Below are 16,578 nucleotides of genomic sequence, written 5' to 3' on the forward strand. Positions count from 1 at the left end.
GAAACAAAGACAGAGAAATGTGATTAATACAGTAGGACTGTCAAAATTACAAAAATATTACGATATATAGAAAAGCTCATTCATGCATACTTCACATACACTATATTACCAAAGGTATTGGGATGCCTCCCTTTACCCGCTTATGAACTTTAATGGCATCCAATAGGGTTCAATATAGAGTTAGCCCATCTTTTGCTGCTATAACAGCTTCAACTCTTCTGGGAAGGCTGTCCACAAGGTTTAGGAGTGTGTCTTTGGGAATGTTTTACCATTCTTCCAGAAGCGCATTTGTGAGGTCAGGCACTGATGTTGGAGAGAAGGCCTGGCTCACAGTCTGTGCTCTAATTCATCTCAAAGGTGTTCTATCGGTTGAGGTCAGGACTCTGTGCAGGCCAGTCAAGTTCCTCCACCCCAAACTCGTTCCCCCATGTCTTTATGGACCTTGCTTTGTGCATTGGTCCAAATCATTTGGTGGACAGCGGATTATGGTGTGGGGTTGTTTTTCAGGGGTCGGGCTTGGCCCCATAGTTTTAGTGAAGGGAACTCCTAAGGTGTCAGCATATGAAGACATTTTGGACAATCTCATGCTCCCAACTTTGTGTGAACAGTTTGGGGATGGCTTCTCCCTGTTCCCACATGACTGCACACCAGTGCACAAAGCAAGGACCATAAAGACATGGATGAGAGAGTTTGGGGTGGCTTGACTGGCCTGCACAGAGTCCTGACCTCAACCCGATAGAACACATTTGGGATGAATTAGAGCGCAGACTGCGAGCCAAGCCTTCTTATCCACATCAGTGCCTGACCTCAAAAATTGTCACGTACCTGGTCTTGAAGCTGAAATGCTGAGAGGGCTCTCCTTGTGGCTGAGTGCTCAGTGTCCCTGAATGTGGAAACAGGGAACACAAAGCCCATAGAAGCAGGGATTGCCGACTGTGCCACAGATGAGAGATGCAGGTGTGGCGATCTCTCCGTAGAAGGATACCAGATGAGGTGAGCAGTAGGACCCAGTGGAGCTGATGATAGTGCAGACTGCACACAGCAGAAAACAGGTTGCAGTGGAAGGCGCAGTAAGCTGGATACAGCAAATAGGTATTGCAGGCTGGAGCAACAGGTAAGTACTGCAGGTGGGTACAGCAGGCTGGGTAAGGCAGGTAGGCACCAGGGCGACTCACAGCAGACAGGGTGAAGCAGGAAACATAGTCCGAGATGGATGCCAAGGTCGGTAAGCCAGTGGTCAGCAGACAGAAGAACAAGGATGTGGTCAGGCAAGCCAAAGTCATACACAGGACAGGAGACAAGAGCAGATCCATGGGCAATCTGAGGTCAGAGCTGGGGTAGAGACAAGAGGTATCCAAAGGCAGGCTGGGTAGATAACAGGTGATCAGAAGCATAAGCACACACACAGGAACAGGAAGCAGGAAGCTGAAGACCAGTCATCAATGTCCATGTGCTACAGTCACTCTTTTAAAGGCCAGGATCTGACAAGCATTGCGTGAGCCAGCACGCACATATCTTTGCCGTGGTGAACGTGCGTTCGCAATATGTGTGCACGCAATTGCCCACCATGCCAGGCCTACGGGCAACTCTCCTCTGGCTAGTCTCCTGATACAAATGCGCTTGTGGAAGAAAGGTCAAACATTCCCATAGATACACTCCTAAACCTTGTGGACAGCCTTCCCAGAAGAGTTTAAGCTGTTATAGCTGCAAAAGATAGGCTAACTCTATATTGAACCCTACGGACTAAGACTGGGATGCCAATAAAGTGTGTGTAAAGGCAGGCGTCCCTATACTTTTGGTAATATAGTGTATATTTCTTCTCCAAATGTGTGTTAAAGTATATGTAAAGACAAAACTTTTTTTCCACTATCTCTCAAGAAAGCACACCTGAGTGACCACCCACCTGCGGGGGAGACTACTTTAGTGATTTCCTGCCCCTCCGGGGCAGGATCAGAGGGATTTTTTCCATAGGACCCCAGGTGGGAGTTCCTGTGGGCTCCATTTCAGTGTCTCCCTTTTCAAGCTGGTTCCAACTTCTTCCTTACTGGGGTAACTTGCGAGGGAGGGAGCCAGTCAGGGTCCCAGGCTGAGGAAGATGCAGGAGGCTGGTTGTACAGGGTGATAGGGAGGCAAGTCCTAGGCATAAGTCGTGGAGAGGACAGGCTTTTGCAGCGGGCTCCAAGCATGAGTTTTTGCTAGCAGTAGTTCACCTCTCTTTCTTTGCATGGTGGCAGAGAGCCTCAGCAGCATCCAGATGCAGCTGTGTGGCATCCCAGATGTTTTTTGTCTACTTCTGGTTCTGTTACCACCATGGAACACAGGGCAATTCTGATAACACCACTACCAGACTGGTGAGTGTGTGGGGATTTTAAATGGTTTCTGCTTCATGTAAGGTAAATTTATCTTCTCTTTTTAGTTCATTGCTGACATGTTTTTTTTTTTTTTTTAGAGTCCTATTCTGTGATAGCCAGCCTGGTAGATTTAAAGAGGTGGACAGGGAGCAGCCAAAGGTGAACCTGGTTCTGTGGACAGTCTTTGATCTATTTAAGGTGTACTGCTGGTGTGGCTGAAAAATGAACGGGAATGGTGGTGCTGTTGCTACTCAGGAGATCAAAAATGCTAGGGAGGCATCTATATGGCCTGGTATGAGTATTCTCCTTTACTTTTCTACTACTTTCCTTCAAAAAATGAATGCTTGTACCCATTGCTTTTTTCTCTTGTGTTGTGTTTTCTTTTAGAAAAGTAAAGAGATCTTCCTCTATTCCTAGGGAGGGGGTTAATACTTCAGAAAAAAATGTACTGCTTGTATTTCTAAACTTCCAGGCTCCTTTTCCACCTGCTATGTTCCAAATGCAAAGACAAAAAAATTGCAGAGGAATTGCCATCTATTATGGAATCCTGTATGTAGGCAGGTGCAGTTTACTTTCTCCACTGCAGGTGATGCTCAACCCTAGCGGAATTGCAGAGAGAGAGAGAAAGTCAAGAGGATCTGGTTCCTTTATGGTTTCCTGGGTCACTGGGGAAGCTATCTGACTCTGGCAGCCACCTTGGGTCAGGCAGAGCCTATTTAACATCCTGGCTTTCAGGCTTGGCGCGCATTTCACGTGTGGGTAGTGACAGGGAGAGGTTACAGATGAGTAGGACAAGGGTAGGGTCACGCCATCCTTGAAAATTCCCCATTTGGGTATGGACTGGCCAGGCCAGGCTACATTCAGCCCCTCAAGACAAACACTGTCGGCACATCTGAGACCTGCTTTGCTACACTTTGCTGTTGCATATTGTGAGTATTCCAGGTCGGGTACTTTTCCACTGGGGTTGCTGTGAATTACTGGATTCTGCATTAATACAAGTTCTGTTCTCTGCAACTGGGCTGTGTTTTTACTGCTGCCACACCATGCTGCACCTCCCCACATGTAGGTCAAAGATTCAAAATTTGAGTTAAATTCCTTGTGCCAACTACTTTTTCCCAATCACATGCTTGAGTGTCCTCCCCCCATTTACTTAAACTGTCACTCTTAAAAGAAGAGGAGGAGATTAAAGTGGTTTAACACTTTTACTTGTTTAACTGTTTTCCAAAACACTTGCATTCAAGGCATGCTGTGACTAATAACTGTCACAGTTGCTTGTGTTCTCAACCAAACTGTCAAGCCATGAAAAGGTTTGTGCTATAGCTGATCACATGTGCAGCACCCTGCCAACTGCAGATCAAACAGAGGCTTTGATGGCAGCTTCCTTGGCTATAAAGAGGTGTGTAGCACAGTGATAAAATGCAAAAAATAGCCCGATGAAGTGAGTAAAACCTTCCGGAGGGAGGTCAAGTGGTTAATAACACAAAGTAATCCACTCACAGAATGTAAATAATCAGAGGCTTTACAACACTCATTGCAGAGCAGGGAGATCCGCGGCTCACCACCTCTTACAGAGTCAGGCTGTCGCTCAAGGGCTCCCTCGGTTGAGCTGCAAAATTCCCCAGGGAGAAGGCTCTCCGCTGGATGAATGTGACTTTCAGAAACTCCTGGTGCTCTGCCCTATGCATTACACAAATTTGGCTTTTTCAAGGGACTTGACTTAACCCAAATCACTGTATATTATTTAGTCTGTGTGAAAGTTATAGAGTCAAACTGTGGTATGTACTGCCTGTGGTATATAAAGACTGCCAATCTAATTTTTTGATGCCTAAATAGCCATGACAGTGCAAACAACCCACAAATGACCCCTTTTTGGAATATAGACCCTAGGCTGTGTATTCTCACACACAGCCTAAGCATACTTAGAATTATTCTCCAAAACACATTCTGCTATGCCTCCTGAGTAAAGGATACTACATGTGTGAGACTTTTTTTTACAACCTAGATGCATAGAGGGGTCCAAAATCCAAGGATCACCTTTGGGCTTTCAGGGAGCATAAATTACAAATTAAATTTCCTGACTACCTATCACATTTTTTGAGGTATTGGAGCACCAGGACATTGGAAACCAATGGCCCCATTTTGGAAAGTAAACACTCCTGGGTATTTGGTCAGTGGAAAGAACATGAAAATGATATTTTTACACAAAGTTGGAAACTTAATAAGATATTTCTCACACACAGCATGGGCATACTTAGAATTACACCCCAAAACACATTCTGCTACTCCTTTAGAGTATGACGATACAACATATGTATGTGAGACTTTTTCACTGTCTGGGCTGATTATATGCAGTCTCAGTTCCTATAAGCCAAGCAAGCCCATCCTACAGGTACGTGGCTGCCCCAGGAATGCCATGTTCATTGGCCTGGTGTCTAGCAGGAACATAGTCAGTGGGATGTGCAGATGAGTCAGTTCAGGCTACAGGCAGAGACATGGTCAGCAAACAGGCAAAGGATTGATCCAGGCAGCAGCCAGAAATGTGGTCAATAAACAGGCCAGGGCTGGTACAGGCAGCAGGCAGAGGCAACATTGCACTGGTGTGGCGGTGATCACGGACAATATGACTGGTGTGGCTGTGATTAGGGACAATATGGCTGGTGTGACTGTGAATAGGGACAATATGGCTGGTGTGACTGTGAATAGGGACAATATGACTGGTGTGGCAATGATCATTGATACTGGGACGGGTGTGGCGGTGATAAGGAACACTGGGACTGGTGTGGCAAGTGTAATTAAAGGGAGGGATCACCCGGTGATGTCACTGGGTAACTCTGCCCCCACGTTTACCTGTCATTTGTAAATGACACTCGCCCAATGAGAGCTAGACATAGGGACAGGGTCACCCGGTTAAGTCACCTGGGTAGCCCGCGCCTATGTTTACCTGTCATTCAGGTTTGTGTCCCTGGACAGGAACAGTAATGTTTGGTGTGCATCATTTTTTTTTGTTTGGGTCAGCGTTTTTATGTTTTTGGGTAGCGCTACACTGTTTTGTTTATTTACATCTTATTTATAAACTTTTTATTTATGGTTTTTGTATTACTTTGTCAGAAATTTTTAATCACAGACTTCTGTTTGCGTGAATTTTTTTCACATCCTTTATAATTAATCAAACACTCGTATTGCACTTTATTGATTTAGTTTTTTTATGGATTATACATTAGTATAAATATGCTTAGTAATTTGAAGCCCACATACAGTGCATTGCGAAAGTATTTGGCCCCCTTGAACTTTTCAACCTTTTGCCACATTTCAGGCTTCAAACATAAAGATATAAAACTGTAATTTTTTGTGAAGAATCAACAAGTGGGACACAATCATGAAGTGGAACGAAATTTATTGGATACTTCAAACTCTCTTAACAAATAAAAAACTGAAAAACTGGGCGTGCAAAATTATTCAGCCCCTTAAGTTAGTACTTTGTAGCGCCACCTTTTGCTGCGATTACAGCTATAAGTTGCTTGGGGTATGTCTCTATCAGTTTTGCACATTGAGAGACTGAAATTTTTGCCCATTCCTCCTTGCAAAACAGCTCGAGCTCAGTGAGGTTGGATGGAGAGCATTTGTGAACAGCAGTTTTCAGTTCTTTCCACAGATTCTCGATTGGATTCAGGTCTGGACATTGACTTGGCCATTCTAACACCTGGATATGTTTATTTGTGAACCATTCCATTGTAGATTTTGCTTTATATTTTGGATCATTGTCTTGTTGGAAGACAAATCTCCGTCCCAGTCTCAGGTCTTTTGCAGACTCCATCAGGTTTTCTTCCAGAATGGTCCTGTATTTGGCTCCATCCATCTTCCCATCAATTTTAACCATCTTCCCTGTCCCTGCTGAAGAAAAGCAGGCCCAAACCATGATGCTGCCACCACCATGTTTGACAGTGGGGATGGTGTGTTCAGGGTGATGAGCCGTGTTGCTTTTACGCCAAACATAACATTTTGCATTGTTGCCAAAAAGTTCGATTTTGGTTTCATCTGACCAGAGCACCTTCTTCCACATGTTTGGTGTGTCTCCCAGGTGGCTTGTGGCAAACTTTAAACAACACTTTTTATGGATATCTTTAAGAAATGGCTTTCTTCTTGCCACTCTTCCATAAAGGCCAGATTTGTTCAGTATACGACTGATTGTTGTCCTATGGACAGAGTCTCCCACCTCAGCTGTAAATCTCTGCAGTTCATCCAGAGTGATCATGGGCCTCTTGGCTGCATCTCTGATCAGTCTTCTCCTTGTATGAGCTGAAAGTTTAGAGGGACGGACAGGTCTTTGTAGATTTGCAGTGGTCTGATACTCCTTCCATTTCAATATTATCGCTTGCACAGTGCTCCTTGGGATGTTTAAAGCTTGGGAAATCTTTTTGTATCCAAATCCGGCTTTAAAATTCTCCACAACAGTATCTTGGACCTGCCTGGTGTGTTCCTTGTTCTTCATGATGCTCTATGCACTTTAAATGGACCTCTGAGACTATCACAGTGCAGGTGCATTTATACAGAGACTTGATTACACACAGGTGGATTCTATTTATCATCATTAGTCATTTAGGTCAACATTGGATCATTCAGAGATCCTCACTGAACTTCTGGAGAGAGTTTGCTGCACTGAAAGTAAAGGGGCTGAATAATTTTGCACGCCCAATTTTTCAGTTTTTTATTTGTTAACAAAGTTTGAAATATCCAATAAATTTCATTCCACTTCATGATTATGTCCCACTTGTTGTTGATTCTTCACAAAAAAATACAGTTTTATATCTTTATGTTTGAAGCCTGAAATGTGGCAAAAGGTCGCAAAGTTCAAGGGGGCCGAATACTCTCGCAAGGCACTGTATTTGCCCAACAGGGTTAAAAAACTTTAAATGCTGCAGCTATATATGTTTTTTTATTGTTTTCTGGTTTAGTTGATTGCAAAGATTCTGAGTATTTAATTGCTGTAAAGGCATCATTGGAGAAAATTTGCTTCACTGCCAAAACTGACGTCTTATCCATTTGTGGAAGAATGGATTAAATCCGGGTGAGGGATCTAAGGCTAAGCTCTGTGGCATCTCCTTGGATGGAGAATTTTTGTTTGACAAGACTCTGGAGACAATCTTGGATAAAGTGGTAGACAAACAGAAAGATTTTAAGAAGTAAAAGAAACAACTTAAAAAAAAAAAAAGAAAAAAAATTATCCCAGCTTATCCAAACCTAATGTATTGCGGTTTACCAATCCTTAAATAGTAGTGGCTGCACTAGTTCAGTTTTTTTAAGTTTTTTTTTTTGGTGATCTGGCCAGTAACACACTTTTTGTCTTAGGGTGGCTCCACTTCATAGAGGAGCAATGGAGCCACCCTTTGACAGCAGCATTGCCAACATGTAAAGAGGGTAGTGTTGCATTCACTAGCAAATTTAGAGGGACTTAACTTACAATTTCAAGTCAAATTCCAGCAAACACTTTATAAACAGTTACAGCAACAGTTTGTTTTTCCCTTTGGATAAACATTTTACATAAATGAATAAAAGCTAACGGTTGTAATCACTCCTGTCAGTCTTCATTTTTTTTTTTTTTTTTTTCTTAAGCCCGTGGCGTGTGAAACACACTCAAAAGACTTACACCCGGTGCATAAAAAAGTGCACACACGCAAACGTGAGAACACAAAAAGTGCACAGGGTGCGCGAAAAGATGGTCTCCCCTCCGAAGAGGTTGGACCCTAACCTTGATCCCCCGGGGCACAAGACTCCTGACAGGGATATAAGGTACTTATGGTCTGTCTGGCCGAAACCAGACGGACCCCGTTCTCCAGGGGGACTGCCGAAACAGCCCACCCCAAGTACTAGGTGGGGCTCCCCCGAAGGGAGACCCCATGAGAGAGGGCGAACTATGCCAAAAGGCCATATCCACCCCCTCCCAAGACTCAAGGCTGGGCCCGAGGACCCACACCCTACAAGTCGTGCAGTGAAAAAAGGTGATAGTAAAGTGACAAACTACAAAGAAAAAGAACACACAAACAAAAGGTGGGGAAGGGGAAGTGGAGAGGTGAATTAGTGCCAATGTGAAAATACAAAGGCAGGCCTTTCGGCCGGAATAAAAATTCCTCTGGTCGAAGCCAAAAGGCCTTGCCCAAGAGGCAGGTGCGGAAAAAGTGTGTATGGTGCAGTGACCAAGGTGCCAAAAAACTCAAGGCGAGCTGCCCCTCACCAGTGAGAATTAAGGCTCCCCTGGGCTGCCACCCCAGGGGCACGTACACCACGGGCTTTTTCTATCTCGGCCCAAGGCCAGACCCAGTGTAGCCCTATCCCATCAGGAGGCATCAGAACGTTGGACAGCTTAGGGTGAGCCTGCCTTCAACTGGGGACAAGCCTTTTGCAAGGCCAGATTCAACCCAGGAGGAAAGGCCCTCCCACTGCCATCCGCCATTCCTTACCAATCACATCCAGGAGCAGTACTAACCAGTCGGACAAGCTGGTTTTCTTGCTCCCTTCAAACTGATAGGGGCGGACCCATTCAAATCAGGAGGCAATGGACCCATCCGGCTTTCTCTGATGTGGCTTACTTCCCAGTCCCCCGGTAGCTCCGGAGCGCCCTGGTTCATTTCGGCCCCCACCGATACTAACCATCAGGTTCCATACCAACTGATAAGAACAGATACTACACTTGATCTTAGCCAAAAGGCAGAGAAGCTTTCTTTACACATAAACTTTAACATATTCCCAGTGCCATCTTAAGAGCATTATAGGGCCCCCGGGCAATGCAGTGCACTGGGGCCCTGCCTACACAATCACCCACAAGAATAAAAATGCTAATTATTGATAAGGCTATATTTATTGGTACAGCAGTGCCAGACTAATGACAGCTTCCAAGTTTGGTGGCTGGGTCCGGGGAACACACACACGGACGGGAGTCAGACTCGATTTTCCTGTCTGTGCCTGTTCCCATGGAGGTGGACAGTCATTCCTGCAGTTGTGGATTCCCCCTCCACGGCCCAAGTGGCCTGACAGCAGCACAGGGCTGACAGGCGCTTGCCAACTGCTAAGTTCAGCGGCTGGATGCACACGGGAGTCGGGACTAATGCTTGGCTGGGGCTGGGTCACTGGGTAGGTGGGGCCAACGGGCAACTGCCCAGTGTGCCCATTCGGTAAGACAGCCCTGCATATTCCACAATAAGATTGTTCTATTCTTCCTACATTCCTTCCTACAGACCCTTCCTATATTCCTAAGAAGACATCTTCCTATCACTCTACTGAGATTTCTTCCTTTTATCATGATCCTACTAATAAAGAAGAAGACTTTCACAAACTGGATGTAAGGAGGTGCTTGCTCCAGTAATTACAGGTCACAAAACTTAGGGGAAGAGACAAAAATATTTTAGCTCAGTTCCAAGGTAGGAATAAGGCAAAATGCCTCTAGAATCACTATAGCCTGACGGATTACTGAAGCCATCCATTGCAGTTATAAAGCCATCAAATTGAAAGCACATTTTTGCAGATTGAACTCCACCTCTTGGAGTGAGGCTGCCTCAGCAATGGTGGACCAGATATGTAAAGCTACAACATGGTCAAGTTTAAATACTTTTATAGGTCACTACAAGCTGGATGTGGATCTGGATCAGGACTTTGGACAGAAAGTTTTATTTTTAGTTTCCCACCCGTAACATATTTATCTGTTATATCTCTCAGGTGGGCTGCCAAGGGATGTAGTGGAATACACAAACCACTCTTACTGGTAATTCTCTTTCCATGTAGTCACCGGAACAGTACAGGCTTATTTCCTCCATTGGTGTTTATTTGTCCTCTTCTGCCTCTATGTTAGGCACTAAGCGGGTGTAGATTTGACCTAAATTTATTAACTCTCCCAATTTCTGATATCTCATTGGTGGGCAGGGATGCTGTCATAAAGACTATATGAAAAGGGAATACTGGTAAGAGTAATTTTGTGCTTTCTTTGTTTTTTAGAGTAAGGAAGTGTTGAAATCCCTGTTTTTATTGCTCTACATGTACCCACTTGGGAGATTCATCCCTTTATTTATACTGATGACAATTGTCACAAATGCAGGAAATGAGCAGAAATCCAAAATTTCAATTTGTATTCAAAACAAGAGGGTTAATGTTCCTATGTGGACATGTGGTCTGGTGACAGCTGTCTAAAAGGTGAATTCCCCTCACTATGGAGAGATTTTCTTTCACTTATTGTTGTGTCTGCATCACAGGATGAAAATGTTAATCTCTGCTGTGGGACACAAACAGCAAAAAGTAACCTGACAGGGTTTTAACCCTACCCTAATCTATCCAAAACTTAAATAAGGATTTACATACACTTTAATGAAAAAAAAAAAAATGATCCAGTATATTTATTATACACTGTACATCTAGACATATTTTGGCACACTTTGGGGCTTTTCTGGTAAACAAACAAGCATTATAAGCCATAGCAATCAGATTTCACTACTGAAGTCAAGCTAGTAAAAATGGATGAACACTACATTTTCCTCCTTGCACTGTTACAGAGTAAACCTGCATGTCTCCTCCCAATCATTATTTAGAAATAAAATCAGACTTAGTTTTCTGAAAATTACCGAGTACATTTACAGCCCTGGACTTCGATTGTGTAAAAATGCAGTAAACCTAGCAGCAAAGCTGCCTATCTTTTCAAGCATAGTGCACACTGCTAATTTTTTCTTTTTTTCAACCCAGCAGGCTGAACAAAAAAGAAGAACTGACAGCTCAGGTTGCCACTGTATTATAAGTCAGTTGTTAGTACAACGAACTCCCCTACAGTTCTATTGTGTTCTGACAGGGGGGCACCACCGCCCCCCCCCCCCCATTGATTGATCGGGAGCCGATCGGCAGGCCTTTTTCAGTCATGCCCTTTAGACAGATGGCCGGCTTCTGTGGGTCCAGTTGCAGTACACACGGGCTGTAAATGTCAGCCGGTTTCTATTGAACTGGCTGATGCCGCCCGACATTCGGCCTGTGCGTACGGGGCTTTATGCACATAAAGGTTGGAGCTCCTGCAACTGTAACACAGAAGTTACTAGGGCTAGCAGGACAGATGTCTGTCTCTCTACCTGCTCTTCATGGGGAACCGTCTAAGTATCTTTGGCCAGCATGACTTCTGCCAGTAATATGTTACAGGTTTATCACTGGGTATTCTAGTTTTCTTTAATATTTGAGAGAGTATTAGTGAGTTTACTGTATTCACCTCCAAGTCTGCAAACAGTTTGTCTATATGATGCAGAAAGGGACATAACGCTGTAAGATATTTTAAAGGCAGGGAACAATGTGAATAGTTTATGTGCACTATAATGGGCTGGAAAATGTGTCGCCAATATTATTATTACTATAATGGAATAACACAAAGAAAAAAATAGCTGCAGTCGTTGGTGAGTGGGCCTCTTTTCTGAAGGTGATGAGACATACGCCTGTGAATAGAATACTAAGGTCCTGGCTGTTAACAATAACTCATTTTATATAACAATACACAACTGGCTGAGTCTCTGAATACATTACTAGAAAAAAGAGACAGATGTATCCATTACTACAATGTCTGTGGCCATGAAACATCCTAAGTACAAAATAAAATGTGCATTTTTGAACAATGTGATTTTTCATTTATAAGATTGAGTATACAGGCTGTGATGTACATGGTGTAAATTAAAAAGAAATTTACTGGGGAAAAAGCATTAAATGTGTGTTTCTTATATTTTTTGTGCCATTTTATTTTCCAGCAAAAATGATCGAAATACAAAGTAATGAATTTTACTACATTAGCAAACAAGGTGATTGGTAGCACAGCTGCAGACCAACCTGTGTGCAAAGCTGGAGGTGATGGCCAGAGGGTACAGAACCACAGTCATTCCAAGGTCACTCAAAGCCAGATTCACTATGAAGTATTCTGCTGGCTTTAACAGCTGCTTCTTCTGGTAGGATATGTACAGCAAGATGCTGTTACCAAACAGTGAACCCAAACCTAAGTACAATCAGGAGACAAAACATGAGAAGTAAATATGGGATATCCATACAATAAGGTGACATAAGGGATATCCATACAATAAGGTGACATAAGCATATGACAGAACCATGTGTATGATTTCAGTCAGAAAGAGTGAGGATCGCATGTCTATGGCTACCATGCAACTGTGTAAGACATCTGCTGGCCTACTAGTCTTTGGTTTGAATTGGTTAAATTGAATTTTTAAAGTTAGTTATGTTTGCAAAAGATCAAGCAGGCACCAGGGGTATGTGCTTGGAAAAATAGCTGGAGACCTTACAACCAAACAATCATTTTTATAAACCATGGTTCAGTGGTAATATCATCTGACTACTATATTTTCTCTATGAACATCTTTTAATCCCTAAGTAATAGCTCTGTCTTGAGCCCACAGTAGCCCTCATGCTCCATTTTACACTTCCAATAACCTTTACACAAGCACAATTTGCATAATGTATGCAATTATGTCAAAATATACAACAAATTGTGTAGCGCTAACATCAGCAATGTTAACTATAAAAATTATATATAGTACACACAAAAAATATTATAAATATATGCAAATAATACCATATGTATAACAAAAACCGTGCATCTGTGTAGAAAAGTCCACGCCCCAGACGTCGTCACGTATGACGAAACCTGTCGGGCGGTACCTGACGCAACACTACCACACCCCCTTAGACGACGGCTCAGTTTCTACATGCGGGACGCCGCAATTTTATTACTCTGCTCGTTTTTAATGGGATATTGTAAGTGCAATTCAGATTAAACTTCCTTTCGTTTCTTTTACTGGACTACGCTATGTGTTCTTTATTTTCCTCCTACACATATGGTTTTTATTATCCTTGGAGTTAACTGCGAGAGTTTGTACCAGATACACATCTCCTCTCCTGATATCTGAAGGATTGATTACACTGCAGATTTACATCTAAGCGTTTGTGGCCTATCCATTAAGTTGGGGGCCTATGCTTCTGGTAAGCAGCCAATTTGTATATTCCTCACGGGTGTATTCCTGCTCCACCATCTCCTTGGGATATAAGCCATCTACCTATCATCGCCCACTCTGGGACTTGTGTTTTATTGATTCTTACATATTCCTTCAATGGACTTTTCTACACAGATGCACGATTTTTGTTATGCATATGTTATTATTTGCATATATTTATAATATTTTTTGTGTGTACTATATATAATTTTTAAAGTTAACATTGCTGATGTTAGCGCTACACAATTTGTTGTATATATTGGTTTTGATTTCTATAAGATTAAGTGTTTTAGCTGCTTTCACTATCACATATCTCACATTCAATTTAATTTTTAATTCCTAGCGCAGGATTTTTTTGATTTTTATTTAATTATGTCAAAATGTTCAATATAATTTTTAACAAAGGGTTTTTTTTATACGTTGATCACTGCTTGATGGGTGGCACCAGGAGGGTGCTTACTGGTACTTGAGCACCAGCAAATTTGCCCCAGCCCTCCTGTAGAAGCACCCCCACCAACAGAGTCTTTGGCAGCTGACAGAATTCAGGAAGGGATTGCAGCCTATGTTGAGAGCTGGAGGTTGCTAATGCATTGACAGCTTTCACCCTACGACCAGCACTGTAGGGCTGGTTGATCTATTAATTCAGTTGATTGACTGGTGGCAAAATTAGAAAATATAGAGAGCTCTATATTTGCCACCAGTCGACCAACTGAATCAGAGCAAAGAGGCTTGGCGGTGTGGAACAGGGCAATCTGTATCTCAGGTGAGTTAATAGTGCCCACTTAATACTTTGCAGGGTATTACTTGCCAATTATTAATGATAACAATTTAAATTATGCATTACATTATGTAACATCATGTATGCATTACAATATGTAAGGTATAAGCACACATTCACAACAAAGTAAGGGGAATTATCTTCCCATTGACACCAATGTAATGGGGCATTATTTTCCCCATTGCACCAATGCAAGGCATCCGTACAGACTGCCAATTTTTTCCCACTGACACCAATTTAAAGGGCAGTACATTACATTCTCTTGACCACCACACTTCTTTCTCCTGACTGTTAAACTCGGTATGTTATGTTGTATGTAACATAATGCTGACTGATACACTTGGGGGCCTTTTCACACTGGCTTTCCACCCACCGGACTCCGTTTTGCTCAGCGGGGATCGATCCGTCAATCCCTGCTGAGTAGGTGGATGACAGCTCCATCTTCGCTTACTTTTCAGAAACAGCGCTGTCAGAGCCCCGCTCTCCTCTATGGGAGATCGGATGATAATGGACCGCCTGTCCATTTTCATCCAATCCTATCCAATCCGATCCTCCAGATGGATGTAAAATAGGGTTTCCCTCCATCTGGATTTCACGGACAGGATCGGATCGGATAGCAGCGGGTGTCAGCGGTGTCATCCGCTGCCACATAGGGATGCAAGGAGCATCCAATTAGGTCCGCCTGAAAAAACTGACAGGTGGACCTGATCGGAAAGCCCATGTGAAAGGGGCCTTAAGTCGTGCTGCGCATTTTATATGTGTTCATTACGTGTGTTAGTTTTCTCAACAATTTTTGTTTGCCAGTGGTCCCCAAGTCCTAAGTAGTTTAATAAGGTTCTCCTTTAAGGTAGGCTGCAAATTGTTAGCTCTCTGTCTTTTTTTTGTGTGCAGAAAAGCATACAAAATGAAAGCTTTTTATATTTAAAAAAAGATAACCCTCTGTCTTGAGGTTTATGTCTGTGTTATAGATTCTCACCTGTTACACTGTAATTAAAGAATATTTGGTGGATAGAAGAACTGTGACAGCGCATACTACAAATAGACTCATGTTGTATTTAACTATACCTCTTTATAAGCTACATTCACCTTTAGGGGAAAAAAAATAAATTCACATATTTATGCTGGAACAAAAATGTGGAATTATTATTTTTTCTAAAGAAGCCTGCAAAGCATTGCACCCGCAATCAGAAAGCTGGAGGAAATGTCAATAGACAACAAGTGTGCTAATTAAAGCACTTGTGGTCCATTGATAACCACAAGCTGCTTTTTAAATCAGAACTTGCAGTTTATTTATTCACAGATCTCTGTAAATAAACTATGTGGCTGTGTGGACAGAGCCCTGCACAGCCACACCAATTTTAAATGTGACAGTGGCTGTGGGGTAGGAGAAACCCTGCATGCTGTAAAGGGGGCATAGGGGTGGCCAGGTGGGGGCTCAGGGGGTTGAAGGTAGGTGCTTGGGAACATGTTATATGTTGCACTCTAAATATTGGTGTAACATGTTCCTTAAGGTGACTTTAGTCTTCCAGCCACATCTACTGGTCTCTCTTCAATGTTCTCAAGGAAGCTTCAGTCTGTGTTTTTACACTGTGAGAGCTTACTTTATAACATTACCTTTTTCATTCTCTGACTAATCATTTCTTAGTTTAAAATGTCTGTTTTTACTATAATATGGAATATCGTATTAAGGGCTTATCTCCCCATCTATAATCATAGCACCCCGGCACAGAACCGGCAAAAAAAGTGGATTTAGCCACCACAGCTTTTTGGTATAGTGCAATGTGGCTAACAAGATGGTAAAGGTTGCGGACCTCTGCACTAGACTAGATGTTTGCCTTTTTGACATCTGTTAATTCAGCAATGACAATGTCCTAGTGTCCTGGAGTTCTGGAAGTGATGGTTTGGCTCCCACAGAGCCCTGGTCGCAACATCATGGAGTCTGTCTGGGATTACATGAAGAGACAGAACGATTTAAGGCAGCCTAAATCCACAGAAGATATGTGGTTGGTTCTCTAAGGTGTTTGGAACAACCTACCTGTCAAATTCCTTCACAAACTGTGTGCACAAGCACTCTGTGTGTACCTAGAAGAATTGATGCTGTTTTGAAGACAAGGGGTGGTCATGCCAAATATTGATTTGATTTGTATTTTTTTTTTTTTCATTTATTTTCCATTTTATTCATTGATAAAAAGTAAACATGCAGCTAATGTTATTAATAACTATCTTTAGTGTAAAGAAGTACAAGGGGACCTTGAAGTTATGGTTTGGCTCCCACAGAGCCCTGATCTCAACATCAGTCTGTCTGGGATTACATGAAGAGACAGTATGATTTGAGGCAGCCTACATCCACAGACAATCTGCGGTTAGTTCTCAAGATTTATGGACAATCTACCTGCCGAGTTCTTTCAAAAACTGTGTGCAATTGTACCTAGAAGAATTGATG

The 16,578-nt window shown here is 42.7% G+C and overlaps 1 protein-coding gene across 1 annotated transcript in view; it reads right to left on the bottom strand.

Moving 5' to 3' along the window:
* Positions 1-16,578, bottom strand: part of LOC309556539 (opsin-5-like) — a gene marked incomplete at its 5' end in the record, with an annotated part of 138,066 nt that overhangs the window by 35,336 nt on the left and 86,152 nt on the right. The window contains one exon of the mRNA XM_082258983.1: positions 12,186-12,348. Within this exon, the coding sequence (XP_082115109.1) occupies positions 12,186-12,348 (163 nt within the window). The remainder of the gene's footprint in view (positions 1-12,185; positions 12,349-16,578) is intronic.

This window comes from Pelophylax lessonae (genome assembly GCF_965119305.1).
Source record: "Pelophylax lessonae genome assembly, chromosome: 5".
Classification (NCBI taxonomy): Eukaryota; Metazoa; Chordata; class Amphibia; order Anura; family Ranidae; genus Pelophylax; species Pelophylax lessonae.